This window comes from Gouania willdenowi, chromosome 8 (assembly GCF_900634775.1).
Source record: "Gouania willdenowi chromosome 8, fGouWil2.1, whole genome shotgun sequence".
NCBI lineage: Eukaryota > Metazoa > Chordata > Actinopteri > Blenniiformes > Gobiesocidae > Gouania > Gouania willdenowi.
Genome location: NC_041051.1, coordinates 20,495,938 through 20,513,145, shown reverse-complemented (window position 1 = coordinate 20,513,145; position 17,208 = coordinate 20,495,938). Strand labels below are relative to the sequence as shown.

Below are 17,208 nucleotides of genomic sequence, written 5' to 3'. Positions count from 1 at the left end.
AAATGTGTAGAGTCATAACTATTGTGTTTTCATATATTTTGGTTTTTAGCAAGGACACTGTAGGGAGTTGAACCCCATTTATTCTGATTCCAGTTTGTTGTCCTCGCAGATCCAGATCTCCTCAGACCGGAACAGCCTCGGTCCGGACTCGTTTAGTGTCATTAATCTAAAACAGTCAGTTTAGATGTACAGAGAATTTGTAAAGCATTTATTAAATTCCTTGGTTTTATAAAGAGATCATTTATTAACAGTATCATTGCAGTCAACACAAATCCAACGTAGCACACCCTTGAACCAAGCAGCAGCCATGCGCACGTTCCGCAAGCAACAGTCACTGTAGAGGTAGGACTGATGACATCATCACTGTAGAGGTAGGACCAATGTTCTAATGTTCTATTGTTTTAATATTCCAATGTTTTCATGTTCCAAAATGGGGGTTGGCTTACCAGTGATTGGCTCTGGCGTGCACATGGCTACGGTGTGCAGTGATTGGCTAGATAGGTGTTCCAATGTTCTAATGTTCTATTGTTTTAATATTCCAATGTTTTAATGTTCCAAAATGGGGGTTGGCTTACCAGTGATTGGCTCTGGCGTGCACATGGCTACGGTGTGCAGTGATTGGCTAGATAGGTGTTCCAATGTTCTAATGTTCTAACTAATGACATCATCACTGTAGAGCTAGGACTGATGACATCATCAAGCAAGGACTGATGACACCTTCACTGAGTCTGTCAACTGAGGAGGTGGGGCGTCCAAACATATCCAACGTGGCACACTCTTGAACCAAGCAGCAGCCATGTTGAAACTCTCAGGTCAGTCTGATCCTGATCCGCAGAGATACTTGAGGAACACACAACACACACACACACACACACACACACACACACACACACACACACACACACACACACACACACACACACACACACACACACACACACACACACACACACACACACACACACAGAGATTCCTTACTTTATAAAACAATAATGATAAACACACAATCCAGTCTTTGGTAGTTTAAATATTCCTTTGGGGTATTTTCAGTTTTGTCAATAAAGTTTGGCTTACATAGCCTATATATGGTGCAGCTGTATATAATGTGTCATTAATCAATCTTTTGAAAGGATCTCTCCTCTAGCCGCCCCCAGTAAAACAATTCCAGACATTCCTTGGACTGGGTGGACGATGCTTTATTCCCTGTAGTAAGACGAGAGGCTTCAGCTATTGCTAATGTGATCAGTATAAGTGGATGGATGATGATGATGATGATTATGGTGATGATGAATGTCAGTCACGGTGTACAATCTAGTGGAGAACCTTGTTTAGATTTGATTATAATTGTGTTTTGGGAGGAGTTTTTGTTTGTTTAATTGCTACAGTTTAGTTTGCTGCCTTAACCCTTTAAAGGTTTATAATTATCCTTATAACAAACTTAGGAGCACATAAAACCTCATGTTTTTTGCTGAAACATTGGAAACAAGAAATAATTAACTTTACTTCTTATGAGCTGAGAATGTTAAGTTCAGCCATTCCCAACTGGTGGGTCGGGACCCAAAAGTGGGTCACGGACCTGTACTGGGTGGGTCACGGATAGCTAGTCAAAAATAAATAAATATTTAATGTCTCTCATGTTGGACTTATTTTGAAAAACACTTCTTTTGACAGGCATGCTGTGAAATGAACGTTGCACAGGAAAATATATAGATTTATTTTTTTACAAAAAAGGTTTTTGACAGCTATTTTTGAAAACCAAAATTTGGTTGGTTGAATTCCCAATTTAATGACTGGGACAAAATGTGGATCCCAGTGAGACCAGTTGAGGACCTCATAATGCTCAATTCTGAACTGGTATTTAAAGTCTCACACACTGAAAATGAAATTCAAAGATCTGGAAACCAAGTCCAGTCATGGTGTGAGCAGCACACAATGATGGAGGAGTGCTTCCTCTGACTGAGCACAAAGGAGGAGAGCTGTGAATAATGTGAGCACTGACTCCTGGGATGCAGCTGCCTCGCGTAAAAAAGAGACACAACAGACTCTCCATTGTTGGTCGATGGACGCGCGCTCATCCTGTTCCTGTCTCTGCTGCTGCTGCTGCATCATAGAGGCCAAAGACGTTTTATAGACACACCATTAATACATGCAAACATGCACTAATCCTTTGCGTTCACCTAATGTGATTGTATGGTTTATCTCATTAAATATGATAGCAGAGGTGTAAAAAGTTCTAATATATCCTACTCAAGTAGAAGTATTGTTATTTGATTGAAATTGGACTCAAGAACAAGTACAAGTAAGTTGTACGTAAAATACCAAAGTACAAGTAAAAAGTAGCTCAATTAAATAGTACTGAAAGTAAAAGTTACTAGTTACTTTCACCCCCCACGTTTTTTTTTTTTTGTGGTAATACATTTTGGCACGGTTCCCTTGCATACAGTAAACATCTGATGTATAAACGGAAGAGATCAAATGGAACTTAATTTATTATCTACAAAGGAAGGTATTAAATTAAAAAAATATATATATTTTTAAATAAAATACCACCAATGAAATTATTTCAAAATAAAAAATAAATAAAATAAAAATCAGGCTCTAAGTATAGCTAAATCTAGAGCTGAGAAAAAAAACCAGCATTCAATGCTTTTTTGGCACTGTACATTAAGTCACCTATGATGTGATGGGTTTGATTGTTGTTTCACAATGTCCGTTGATCATTTTATAGCAAAAAATAATAATTTACTCAGTAATGGTTCGGTGTAGAAATGTAACAAAAAATAAAATTACTGATTTTGGAATACACTCAAAAAACTACAAGTACCCATAAAAGCCACTCAATTACAGTAACGTGAGTACTTGTAATCACCTCTATATGATAGAATATGTATGATAAATAAACAGCAATACAGTTTGGCACAAAATATTTTCTGCTTTTGACATATTTATTAAAGATATTTATGTCGTGACTCATGAAGCACCTGTTTTCACACACAGTTCCCAGTCTGAGGCCATAGGTCAGCATGCTCAGGCTTAGAAAACCAGTATAACCTTTAAATGGAGGCACATGATTCATCCAGTGATGTTTGAATTCACTCGTGCGTCTCGTCTTGCAGCTGCTTGGCACTGAGACCACAGAGAAGGAGAGCCTCCAACCGGCTGGCGAGGAGCCCAACCAGACACAGGAAGTGTCTGAGGGGTGAGGAAGAGGAGGAGGAGGAGGGGGGTGTCCCCTCCTCCATTCAGCTCCTCACCTCGAAGCATTAGTAATGCATTCCTGTGGACCAGCAACAAGCAGGCTAATTTAATTTCCTACACAGTGAGAGAGTGTGAAATTGTTCGTGAATCTTCAGTCTGTGTGTAACATGGGTTTTATTTTTTAATAATTAAATACAATCACAGAGCCTGCCTTTGTTTGGCTTTGTTTGAATTGCTGCTTTGTGAAGTTAAAAAAAGTAGGCAGTGGCTATCCGTACGGTTGCCGTATCAATATACCGACATTCTATTCGTACGCAGCGCCCCATTTTGGCCAGTTTAGGTCACGTGATAGGTCAGTCATTGGCCAGTTTAGGTCATGTGACTAAGACTAAACCTTACCCTAAACCTAATCCTAACCCTAAGCCTAGCCCAAATAATTGTTGCAATATTGGGTTATAACCCAACCCTAAGACGCTACGTACGTGTACTTCGGTAACCGTACCAATAGCATCAGGGGTTGTTCGTATGGCAACCGTACAAATAGACACTTTCAAAAAAAAGTATTACGAGAGAAATACATGGGTAGAAGTAATCTACAGTTAGCTTCAGGAAATGTCTTCCTGTTCCATAGAAGAAGAAGAGCTTTCACACCTGAAAACGGGACTTTGTTGTATCTTTGGACACAAAACAAAACAAAAAAAAAGATTTTTTCTAAATGATGAAGAACACACATTATACTTAGTCATCAGTTTGCTCCTGGATCAACCAGCCAGATGTGCTAGGGGTGACAGCAGCTGCATGGCTGACAGGAAAGACAACATAAACAGACAGATGACCCAGCATTGACTCTGACCTTTGACCTGCTGTCGGCTCACAGAGGTCACACCACAGAAAGGCCTTTGTGCTGCACGCCACACGCACTGTGTGGATCTCTTCACAGCAGCACCAACCACAACAAGGACACAGGAATGTTGGAATCAAATATCCTCCTTTTTGATTGATAATCTGAAGGTGTTTCCTGCTCTGAGTAAGATGGGACAGACTTAATACTGGTAAAGAAATGACTGATAACGTATTTGCTTTTATTGTCGCTGCTTAAGAGGTACAGTAATTATTTCATTGGCGTTTATTTGTATGTTTGTTTGTTAGCAGGATTACGTCAGTACTCAAAGTACTCAATGAACTTTGACCAAATGTACCTTACATCATGGAAGATTAAACTTTGGAAGGGATCTGGATCAGTTTTGAAAAAAACCCCAAAAAAAACAATCTCTCGTCATTGGCAAAATTGAAAAAATCCTATCTAGGTTCGTAATTGACCGAACTTTATGAAATTGGATTCAGTTATTCCTCAGTTTGTTTCTCAGTTACCACACCGAGTTTTAAATGAATTGTTCAATTCGTCATGATTCTTAAAAAAAAAAAGTTTTAAAATGTTGAAACAACAACAATCTTTTTGAATGTATCCTTCCTATTTTCCTCTTCGCTCAGTAACAATTGATATTGTCTTGGTCTGAGCATTGGTTTCTATTGGCTGTTTACGGAGTATAAACTGCGGCACATGCGTCCTCACGTCTCTGATCAGTAAATCTGTGATCAACTACAAAATGCAAGCATGACTTAGATACTGTACATTGCTTTAACATATAAAGTTCAGAAGTCAAGAGAAATCCCTTTTTAAGAGTAGAGTGTCTGGATTTGTTTCCCTGCAGGTGTTTCCAACAGAGTTCATTGGGACATATGAAGACAGGTGAAAGGTATTGCCCATATTAGCAGGCATTGTGCTTTGCTTGATAGAATAAATAATATACACCAGACCAGGGCCAGCCCAGGTCATTTGGGGGCCCTAAGCAAAATCAGTATATGGGGCTCATAGTGCGCGTGTGTGTGTGTGTGTACACCTATATTTTATTTGTCATTCTTGTTGATTGAAACTTACACTAGATGGTTCCCATCCTCAATTTAAACTGAAAAGACAAAGAAATTCTGAAATTTCTGCTTTTATTTTTTTGTATCATGCAATCATTACGTGTCAAAAGTCAAGCAAAATAGTAAAGTGCTTTTAAATTCAAGTCAAGCAAACAGAAAACACAGGTAAACACTCCAAATGTACGTATTGAACAAACAGTTAACTGAAATATTACAATCTCACTGCAGACCAAACACACCAAAGTCAATTAACAAGCAAACACAATGTCTGTTTTTTGCATTCAAAGTCAAACACCAGTAGTGGTAGAGAAGCCCACTGGTGGCCCACCATGTTTGTGTAAAAAAAAAATGTTAAAAGTTGGCAGGAATTTTGAAATGATCACTATTATTGTTATTATAAGCCATTCATTAACTATACTTAAATATAGAGTCATACAAAAAGGCACACACACACACACGCACACACGCACACACAAATACGATTAAAACAAATTATATCAATTGTTTTCACTTAAGTTAAATCCTAGTGAATCTTAAAACAAGCTTGCTGGTCACGTTTAAAAGTAAAATAAATTAACATGAATAAAAAAGTGCAAATATGGCCAAAGGGTAAAACCAGGAAACTCAGAAGCTGAAAAACGTGAAAGCTATTAGTTATTTTATAATAGATATTTCATTTTAGTAAGTGTACTGTATTTATTTCAAATATTTGTTTCGACCAGCAGAGGGCGCTGGTAACCCAGTGGTCGGTTGGGATGCAGCTATTCTAGCAGTGAAGAAGAGATGCTATGCTAGCAGACAGAGCTAATAGAAAAACGTGACTTTTACAGATATTCACATAAGGTAAGAGATCATTTATGAACATGTTTAAGAGTAGTAGGCCATTCCAATTTTGATGCACGCAATGCACAGCAGTACCAGTAATATGCAAGTGGGGTTGCCAGGTTGGGGGCCCTCTAGTGGCCAGGGGGCCCTAAGCAGCCGCTTAATCTGCGTATAGGCTGGGCCGGCCATGCACCAGACACAGGCAACTGGTGGCCCTCAGTCTAAATTTGTGCGGCCCACAATGTATATGTACTAAATGACTCAAAGCACATAAAATGACTGAAAAATATACAAAATAATACCAAGAGGACACAAACAAGAACGTAAATACACAAAATGACAACAAAACACACAGAATAGGATAATGAACAAAATTCAGAACCTTAACTTGTATTAAACATACTGTATATTAAGGTGAACTAGTTATTAAAGTAGTTCTGCTGATTTTAGGGGTAAGTAAAATAATTACAAAATAGAAGACGTTTAGAAATAAATTTGTCTTTCAGCCGAGCTGATATTAGAATCTCAGGTTTTACAATCAGATAAAGCAACTGGAAACATCCACAAAGTTTTTTTTTTTTTATGTAATATAATTTTTGCTCAGCTATCTACTGACACCTGCTGGTAAAACTCATGACATATCCTTTGATAATAATAGAAGGGGAAAAAACATTTAAATGCAATGTCTTCCAATGAGCAGCCACAGTGGTGTTATGTTGCCACCTAGTGTTAAATAACAAGTCAGGCAGGGAGATTGTTCAACATTTATTTGTAAAACAGCATTCAAGCTCAACATAACCACAGTTCTTACACGAACACGTCAAAAGGGGGGAAAAAGGGAATAGGAAGTTGTTTAAAAAAAAAGTTATATCTACAGTAATCGCCACAGGAAAAAGGTAAACAAAAAATATGGAAATATATTCACCATATTCACATTAATGAACAAAACTCTACTGATCTCGACAAAAGAAAAGTCTACAAGAAAACCAAATAATGCCTAAAATGTCAAATATGGTAAAAAAGTTTAAAACAATATGAGATTTTTTTTTCTTCTCCCACTTAACTTTTTAAATTAGAATCTGTACAATTCTAGCATCGCAGATGAAATGAGACTGTTCCTCCTTTACAAAGAGACAAAACCAAGGGCTGAATGAGAGTAATCATGCTGAACAGACAGAAAACATCTGGCTCATTTTCACAGAGATAACAAACCTTTAGTGGAAAATTACAAAAAAAAACATGGAGTCAAAGAGTTTGTGCTTCATTTGTTGGCACAGCGTCTCATCATCACTGGATGGTCCCTGCACAGCATCCTCACAGCCTTTTCTGCTGTATTAAAAAAAAAACAACAATAATGCTAAAACACATTTAAAACAAACCATTTACACTCCTCAGTGGACGTACTCCGTCTGCTGCAGTGCTCACCAGGGTTTGGCTTTCACTGGCTCATCACCAAACCAAACATGTGACACAATCACATGTTAAAGTCTGAGCAGAGAATGAGGAGCACGTCACAACCATAAAGATAAGAAGAAAACAAGCAAAGGTACTGAACAAGTACCAGATGATGGAGTTCAAACAGAATCAGTGTATTCTGTGTGTGCTTCATCTTTCTATTCTAAAGGCTGACGTATGAATGTGTCTGTAAGGCATAAAGCTCCGCCTCCTGCAGTAAGGGTGGTGTTTTACAGTACCAAAGGTAAACCATCTTATCCTCTGTAGAGTGTGTGTGTGTCATAAACAAATGAACATTGGTCCAGGCTCAGCTGAGGACTTCTTCCCTCCTGCATCATGAGATGAAATCAGACAAATGTCCTTCAAGTTTTGTTTTAACCAAACAGTGTTTGGAATCTAATTTATAAACAAGAAGCACGTCCCTTTAAATAAGCAGAAGATGGGATGTAAAAACAGAGGTGATGATGGGATGGGAGACTGGTCCAGTGGCACTAGTGTGCGGGGGGGTTGCTGGGATCAGGTCGGCTGTTGGCTATGTACTTGGCCCTCATGCTGGACGTGTACTGTGGAGAGGAAAAACAGGGTCAGGGATGCTGAAAGCTGCACACATCAGATAACTGTCCGTCCCCTCAGACACCTCCAATCATAGTGTGCAGGACTTCTTTAAACGGTTTAAAACCAGGAAGGTGCAGGAGTCAGACTGAAAATAGGAAGTGAAGCAGCCGCTCCTGATAAATAAAACCATCAAAGGCAGCAGACCAAGTAACAAGGGTGGACATGCACGAGAAAACACTCAACACACACACACACACACACACACACACACACAATTGCACAATTCAGAGAAAAATCCTACTCATGACCTTCAAACAAGTTTGTCTGAAGGTCATCTATAAGAACCATTTGGACAGCCTGTTACTCAATCTTATTGAAACTCAAACAATCCTAAGCCCACTTTGTTTCAATGATGCACCACAGTCGTTCTGAGGCTCTATCCAAGGTGATAAAATGCTCCTACATCAGAAATACACACACACAGACACACACCCAGACGCAGCAGCACCAAATTGGGACACTAATGTTAATTTATCACTGCCCTGAATTCTAAGCACTCAGGTTTAGTAACTTATTATTTCATGAAAGCCAATCCTGCATTTATTTAAATTTTTTTAAAATTTATTCTAACATCTAATTCTTCTCATTTCATCTGTGAAAGGGACGTCTTTGGAATGGAATGCACAAAATTAAAACACTTAAATGACATAATTTTTTACATTGCTGTTGCTTCAAATAATTATATAATCTTCTCAACTCCTCTACTTGTGATTACAAAATAATATTTATTTTGGAGTTTAAAGATTAAATCTAAGTCTCAGTAGGTTAAAAAAAAAAAAAAAACAATTTTTATGAATCGATACACCGGTGATCGCATGATCAAAATAAACCCCAAAATGTACTGAATACTACACAAAAGGTCCACAAATATACACAACATGACTAAAAACATACATAAATAAAAATATAGAATATATATAAAATACAAATAAGGACACACAAAACACATTCACATGAAATAAGAGAAAAATACACAAAATGTTTCGAAACATACAAAACAACAAAAAGATGACTATAAATATACTATACACACAAAACAAGAGAATATAAAATATGACAACAAAATATAAAAAAGCACTGCAAAAACGCACAAAACACAAAAATGACAACATATACACATGAATGAGTAAAATAAACAACAAAAAATTAAGAAAATGACACAAATAACATACCAAACAAAAATGTACAAACAAAAAACAAAAAAAACCTTGGTTTGTACTTTCCTGTATTATTGTTCAGATGGGCCATTATTCTAAATGATAACATGAATGTTGATAATGTGACCATTGGATCAAACAATCACATTTGTTACTCTCACTGTGATGAAAGTCCATCTCTGTATGAAAAAAAACAACAAAAGCGTGTTCATGTGTTCTTAACGTTTCCAATCATGATAAAAGTGCAGCGGTATGATCTGTAAATAAGTGAGTCCACACCTTGCAAACAGCCCTGAGTCAGAAACTCTAATGACACTCCACATCTGGATTGAAACCAAAGGTGACAACATCTGAGAGCTGACAGAGGTCTCTGTGCACACAAATGTAGTGGCAGGAGGGAATTTGTAAAAGACTAAAAACATAAAGAAGACAAACTAACAGAACCAGGAGCATTCAGCGCTGCTCTCCCACTGTTTAAAGTGCAGCTTTGTGACTTTATTCATGAGCTCAGCCTCAAACCCAAGAGGGTGGAGTTATCCTTCTCATAATCCTCCCAATACATGTGTGTAGCAGGAGGGTGGGTGGACATGCAGCCTGGGACCACAGGAAGCAGACACGGGGTGAGACAATTTACCACAGACGCACAGGCCGTGGCTGGACCCAAAAAATAAAGGGTGGTGAGCATAGCTGGGAACGCAGGAGACGCCACACAGGGAAGACAGGCCAGCAGGTGGAGAGGGGGGCGGGGCATGTTGTGTACCTGTCAGCCCAGTGGATGAAGTTACCAAAAGGATCTGGAGCTGTCCGAAGGCTTTAACTGCCAGCAGTGACCGCTGTTACTGTCCGCAGCGGTTAAATACAACTGGATGGATCGGCAGGAAAAGAGAAGGACAAGAAGAGAGTATAGAGAAATAACACAGAGCAGTGGTGACGTCCAAGTGCACACACACACACCACACACACACACACACACACACACCAGGGAGTGCAGGTTCTCCAGTTCAGAATCAGGCCAGTCAGGGACAGGAGAAAATAACTGAGGTTCACGTGTGATTTAAGGTCAAACAGGATTGATGACTCAAACATTTCAACTCCTCAAAGCAAGTGAAACAAAATCCCGACATCTGCATTGTGAAAAATGATCTTAAAACACACACACACACATACAGAAACAATGAATGTCAATTTTTTTTCCTTGTCATCTAATGTGATAAATAAAAAAGAAGATAATTGCATTAAAAACAAAGTTAATTTAAAGGAGCATAGGGCAGGATTTGAGAAAATATAAATAATTTAAAGTTTTTTTTAATGCTAATGGGTAATAAAACGCTCTAACCCAAAGAGAGTGAGTCCACACATATTTCTACCTATTGCCTTGAAAAGATTGTGTGATACATTTTGTACTGCTCTTCCGGGTCCGATTCCCCTGCGTCAAATGACACTGATGTGCGTTCTCGACGACTTGGAGAGTCAGCCCAATACCAGAAATAAAAAAGAATGGGAAGAAGACAGCTTGGAGACTGAAAAAAGATAAACACAGTGGACTAAACTACTGTTTGGTTCCACAGATGTACGCAGAGGCATGTGCACATGTCGAGCAGTAAACAGTCACATGAACGGAGAGTAAATAAATAACCATGTCACAGTTAGAGTGCTGATAGGGCTGCATTTTCTCATCAGAGTTTGACCCGACAGTGAAAACCTCATTTTTTTTCTCAAATAAATGACACATTTACCTTTCTTTAAGCATAACAAACAACTGTTAATGTCAACATCAGATCAGTGCACGGATCAAACACAAACAGGGGCACAGTGCTCCAAGAGACCCATCAGATCCTGCATTTACATAATCCATGTATCAAAGATAAGTTATTGTGCAGAAAAAGGAATGTTTCAACTGTGTATTCCTTATAATTGTTCCATTCTTCCTCCACCGCGGATCAGCTGTGGCTGCTACAGCAGGAAAGGAAGAACGCTGTGCACAAACAACACTATCTGTCTGAACCCGACTCGTCCGGTGCCGTCAGTATCCGTCCTCTATCCACAGTATCAGCTGTGCTCCGTGATAAGCAAATAGTTGATGCGCGCCCCTGCGCAGCTTGGCTGATGCCTGCAGTTACACTAACCACCGTGGTGTCACTATGGAGTCTGATTTATACATCCTGCCCTATTCTTCCTTAATTATTAATTATTTTTGTTTGCCCCTTTCTTTAGGGAGCGCTATTAGTAGACTAATATATTAGTAGGTCATTAGTAGGTCATTAGTAGATAGAATTAAAAGGCAGATCAAAAAACCTTCTACGTTTTCTCACAGTGTTTTAGTTGTACACTATGGTAAAGCCTTTAGTTGTATTGTTATTCGATAAAAAAAAAGAAAAAAAAAAAAACAACATGCTGATATCAAGCTGTGTTCTTGCAACTTGGGATCAAGATGAAATTTTAGGGGATCGAAGAACAATTTGAAGATAAGAAAGATGAAGAGACGAATTAAGCAAAGTTCATCTACCTATAAAAGCAAGGGAGGTCTGTGTGTGCGTGTGTGTGTGTCTATTGAGAAACGAATTCCAGCATCCGTCTTGATCACAGTTGAGACGACTTCCGGTATCCATTTTGAAGGCAAACAGATGAACTGTGAATCAACTGCTATTCATCCACGTTCCAAATACCTCGAGTGTGTGCATCTGTTATTTTGGAGTAATTTGGTGAAGCAAATTAATTACGGCTCCCTCGGTAAGAGCGCGACACTTCCGGTTCCGGGTTCATGACGTCACCGAGTCGCAGTTGTTTGGGTTAAAAAAAAAAAGGTCGATATAAAAAAGGTTTTTGTACCGCTAAAAGTCATTAAAGTTAATATTTCATGGTTATTTAATATTATTCCCGTGATTCCAAACTTCCTTAAATCTACGGTCACGGACTTCACTTCCTCCTTCGTCTCATGACTGTGAGCAGTAGCTGTGCTGATGGACGTTAGTCGACCTTATCACAAACTATCTGGTTATTCAGACAGAGGAATGTAATGTTTTTGTGGGTCCACAACACGGCTCTACTTTGATTATTGTTTGTTCTGCACAAGGGTAAGTGTTCTTATCTTATTCTATGTACTAAGAACGGATGCTAGCAGCTACAACGCACGCACGCACGCGCACACGCACACACACACAATAATAAAAATATACTAAATGAGTAAAATAAAACTAAAAACTAAACAATGTTAATACAAATATGACTCTAGAAAATGGCAACAAAAAACAATAATTATACAAAAAAAATGCACAAAAAGACAACTGAAAGATAAAAATACACAATGATGACTTCAAAAACATAAATTACAGAAAAATACAACAAAAATATGAAAATGGCTCAAAATACACAGAACTAAATATTTATACAAAAAATACTCAAAACTAAATATTTACACTAAAAATACACAAAATGACCCCTGAATCACACTACAATGGCAACAAAAACAATAATTCTACAAAAATGCACAAAAACACAACAGAAACATACAAAAATACACGACTCCAAAAAACATACATTACAGAAAAATACACCAAACAAAAATATAAAAGTGAGTAAAAAAAACCAAACACATTTATCATGCACATGTCCCATAGAATTAAACCAAGAAAATTGCACCCACATTTTGCACCCGCAATTACACCCCTTATGCTCCCACATGACTGCATACTTCCAACGGGCACTGTTCTAGTACAATAAATGTGATTTTCATGTTGTGCTTCTAATATGTCGACAGCATTCTAGTCAACTGCCAGAACCTTTTTCTGTGTTTTCGTGAGTTATTACAGAACTAAAAATAAAAGCATCACGTTTCAAATGCAATTGTGATAAATATGCGTAATATATAAAGCATCAGATGAAAATAGCCACAACAGAAGATTTTTAAAACACTGCTGTTCGAAAAAAGCACAATCTACGGCGCATTTGAACGCTACCTGCTACCGGCCGTGCTCATGCATGTTTAAATGCACGAGGACGCAAATGCTGCCGACAGTGAAAACTAGAGCTGTCTGGAAATACTTTACCATAAAAAAGTCAGTGTAATACAAACTGTGCATCACAAAGCTTTCATACTTTAATTTAACCGAGTCGAAGCAGAACAACACCTGGAGAGCAGCTGGATGTGATTGTGTTCCACCTGACGTTAGTAAAGGCAGCTCAGTTCAGCAAGCTAACGTTAACGTGTCATCTTTGTTTAGGACAGATGTATGATCCAGTGCATGTGTGTGAGTGAGTGTGTGCTTGTGAAAATGCAGGGAGTGAGTGACAGACATTAATGTCAGTGTATTTGAGGTTTTTAAATCTCATCTTATAATGCTTACATGTCAGTCAGAGCTTCACTACTCTGTATGCTCTGTATTTAGTAGCTGGGCATCTCCCACGTAATGTATGTCTTTCTCCATCTCCCAGTTTAATCAGCTGGTTGCCAAATATGAGGCCTGAAACTTTATTATTTGCACGTAAACAGTAATTCTGGTGACTGATTCATCATTTGACTGTTTTCTTTGTTACTTTATGTATAGTGTCCATAGTTTAATGTTTGTTTTTCATGTTGTCACTTCCTGTTCTCCCCGTTGGACTGTAGGATTCACTGTTTATTGTCCAAATGTTTGTTGTTCGGTGCTTTAAATTAAAAAACTAGGAAATTCCACACATTGATTTGTTTTCAGTGTGATATGCTTCCTTTGATGATTCACTGAGGAGACACCTTTGAGGTTCAGCTGCTTGTCTGTCTCACACTGTGCCCATCTCTCAGTAGTATTAATAATAACTTGGTATGCAGAGAATGTTTTTGTAAAATGCAGAATATTTTGTGCATGGATTGGCCTGGTTTAAAAAAAAAACTTTGTGTTATAAACTAGTCGATAAAGAAACATCAGTGTAGTTGGCATGGAAAATAGTTTGTTAGCAACAATACGAATACTAACTGGCTGTGATTTCTCAGCATTGCTATTGTTAAAAAAACAGTCTCTCTACAACAGGCTGCCAAATGGCTCAGAGGTTTTCCTGCCGTCTGCTTCTTTCCCTCACAGGAAATGGAGCACTTACCGAGGGGGGAGGAGACTCCCGTCCTATCAGAGGTGTGTTTTCACAGCGAGAGTTTGCAAAGTTGGCGTTCTGAGCCCTGAAACAGAGAAACACAAAGTGAGATCAGGTTCAAGGCTGGGACTGCAGCGTGCTTCTTTACATGCTGTGAAAACACAGAGACCGACACAGCTGTAAAACAACAGCTGCATCTGCTGCTCACAGCATGACTTTCTAGAACCGCACTAAGCTTCTCTCTGGGGACACTGAAACACGATCCATCCTATATCAACAAGAACCTGAAATAATTGCTGTTCTAATGTTGACTTACATGTACTCGGTGACAGGTGCGTTGCTGACGGTGTGAGCGGCAGCAGGGATGGAGGTCTCGCTGCCGTAGCTGCTGCCACAGCTGTAAAGGCTGGGCATGTGCACTCGGTACAGGTTGTCATGGTTATGTCTTCCTCCGTGGCTCAGGGACTCGTCTTCGCTGTCCTCGTCGTTTCTGCAAAGCAGACACACAGAGACAGAGACACAGACACACAGAGAGTCACCACCAGAGGGAGCCCCTATCCCATCACACAGGAGACAAAGAAGCTAAAAACGTGCCACATGTTTAACGTCAGGGAGGTAAAGGGTGTGAGATATTTACCATTTTCCAAGGATGCTTTGCTTTCTACTGACTTTATAGAAACAAACGGGTTGTTTCTGCAGTAAAACTTAAGAAAATACAATACATTGTAACTTATCTAAAAGCTGGTGCAGCTTTCTGTGGGGTTCATTTGAATCATTCAGCTTCATCTGTCACCTGCCTCGCTCTTGTGTCAATGGCACGTACAGGCTGCTAACTGATCTATGACATCATACATATTTAAGTTTACTTCACACTACAGCAGTGTTGGGCAATATATTGAGATTCAAGATATGTTGAGTTTTCTATTCTGGGGATATGAAAAAATTACAATATTGCATATATCAATGCATATATATATTTTGTATAGATTATTTTGTTTAAAAATACTTGTTTTAGGAGTCGCTGCTTTCACTTCTTCTCAGAACAGCATAAAAAGCACAATTTGACAGACTGCTGATTGTGTTCTAACCCAGACTTTCCCCTACACAAGCCACACTACAGAGCTCACTCACACGTGCTGTCCCTTAGGGGTGAAAAAGCCTAAAGTGGCACATGTTGTGCAGCTATTTGTTAGTAAATGTGTCTGTGTGGCATTTGGATCATGAAATTTAATCCAGAATTATCTTGCTGGTCAGTCTTCATTTGAAATAAAATGATTGCGATTTATATTTTATTATGCTATTTTGAGAAAAAAGAAAAGTTTTGGTTCATATCGCCGCACCCTACATTACAGTGACTTGGCTTTTTATGAATTAAAGATATGTAGAAACACTATTTTTTTAAGACTAAATTTCCAGTATTAATGCTACACATTTTACCTCCATTTGTTGTAAAGAGGGAGAGCCAACTAAGCTCAAATTGATTCAATAAATTAAAAAAAAAGCATAAGAATGCTGGAAAACCCCTTTGCTCAGAGTCATCCTGAAAATATCTACTGGTAAGAAGATTCTTCTGCTGTAGAGGGAAAAAGGTGACACCAGCTGAAACAGCTGTTATGATAGATATAGGCCAACTTCAGACAATTATGGGGTTGGGTGGGAAATGATCTTATGAAGAAAGCAGCTGGAGCCTTCTGCGGTTTTATTCAGTTAAACACATTCGTTTTTTAAAGGCTAAAAATAGTCCTCAGAAAAAAGAATTCTCTTATTTTCCCCCCCTCAATCACTTCAATTCACTGCTTCAGAAAAACAAAAGCCTTCAGAGAAATGCTATAAAACCATTACTAATTAATGAACCTATCCTCTTGAATTATTTCTCACATTGTATGGTCCCAAATATATCCTCAGGCTAAAGGCTCTGGTGCAGCTTTGCATACGTGTCTGCACACACACCATGAGGACAGTGGATGTCTTACCGTTTGGCCCGCCAGGTGTGAGGCACGCTGCAAACTATTGATGTAAACATTAGAGCTGTGATGAAGGAGAAGAGCACGAGGTAGATGAGGCCCTCCAGTCCATCGTAGCACAGACCTGTCATGGCCTGGACGTAGTCCTGCAACCGGAGGAGAAAACAGCTCTAAACACACAAAGACTGGACTGCATTTAAAGCATGAAAACGTTATTTACTTTAGACAACGTCATTTATCCTATTTATACATATTTTCATTGCTTATTTTATAGTGTGGAATATTAGAAAAGCTTTTATCAAGTGATATTACTCAAACAGAGAACAATAGTCACCAACAGAAGGTATAATAAATGGGGGTGAAGACACCCCCATTTATTATTAACCAACAAATATTGTACAATTGAATAAAATAAAAAAATTAAAAACCTTAAATAAATAACCTCAACAAATCCAAATATATACATATATGGTAACACTTTAGTTTAGGGAACATCTATTAACCATTAATTAGTTTCTTATTAGCATGCAAATTAGTAACATATTGACTCTTAAATAGTCATTATTAAGTACTTATTAATGCCTTATTCTGCATGGCCTTTTTATGCAACCAGTAAGCCATTAACTAAGAGTTTTCCCTTAATAACCTCAGAATTATTACTTATTAGTAGGAATTAAGGAAGTTGTTGTATATGAATTACAATGTCAATATGCCAGGGTTAACGTTAACCCTAACCCTGTTTGGACTGCGAGACGGCCATGAAGTGTATAATAAGGCATTAATAAGAATGAGGCATTAATAAGTACTTAATAAGGCAATAATAAGTACATAATGATGACTAATTAAGAGCCAATACGTTACTAATGCTAATAAGTGCAAAATCACCACTAGTTTAACTTAAACATAAGAATATTCTACAATTTAAAAAAAATGTTAAAAAAAGATTAGAAAACCCTGAAAAATAACCTTAATAAACCCAATAAAAACAAGTTATGTATTGCGAC

The 17,208-nt window shown here is 38.2% G+C and overlaps 1 protein-coding gene across 1 annotated transcript in view; it reads right to left on the bottom strand.

Annotated features, from left to right (window-relative positions):
• Positions 1-6,704: 6,704 nt before the first annotated feature.
• ttyh3a (tweety family member 3a) overlaps positions 6,705-17,208 on the bottom strand; it is a 29,386-nt gene continuing 18,882 nt past the window's right edge. Inside the window, exons 12-15 of the mRNA XM_028455728.1 lie at positions 16,214-16,350; positions 14,557-14,730; positions 14,250-14,325; positions 6,705-7,970 (exon numbers count right to left, since the gene is read on the bottom strand). Of these exons, the coding sequence (XP_028311529.1) occupies positions 7,899-7,970; positions 14,250-14,325; positions 14,557-14,730; positions 16,214-16,350 (459 nt within the window). The 3' untranslated portion in view covers positions 6,705-7,898. The remainder of the gene's footprint in view (positions 7,971-14,249; positions 14,326-14,556; positions 14,731-16,213; positions 16,351-17,208) is intronic.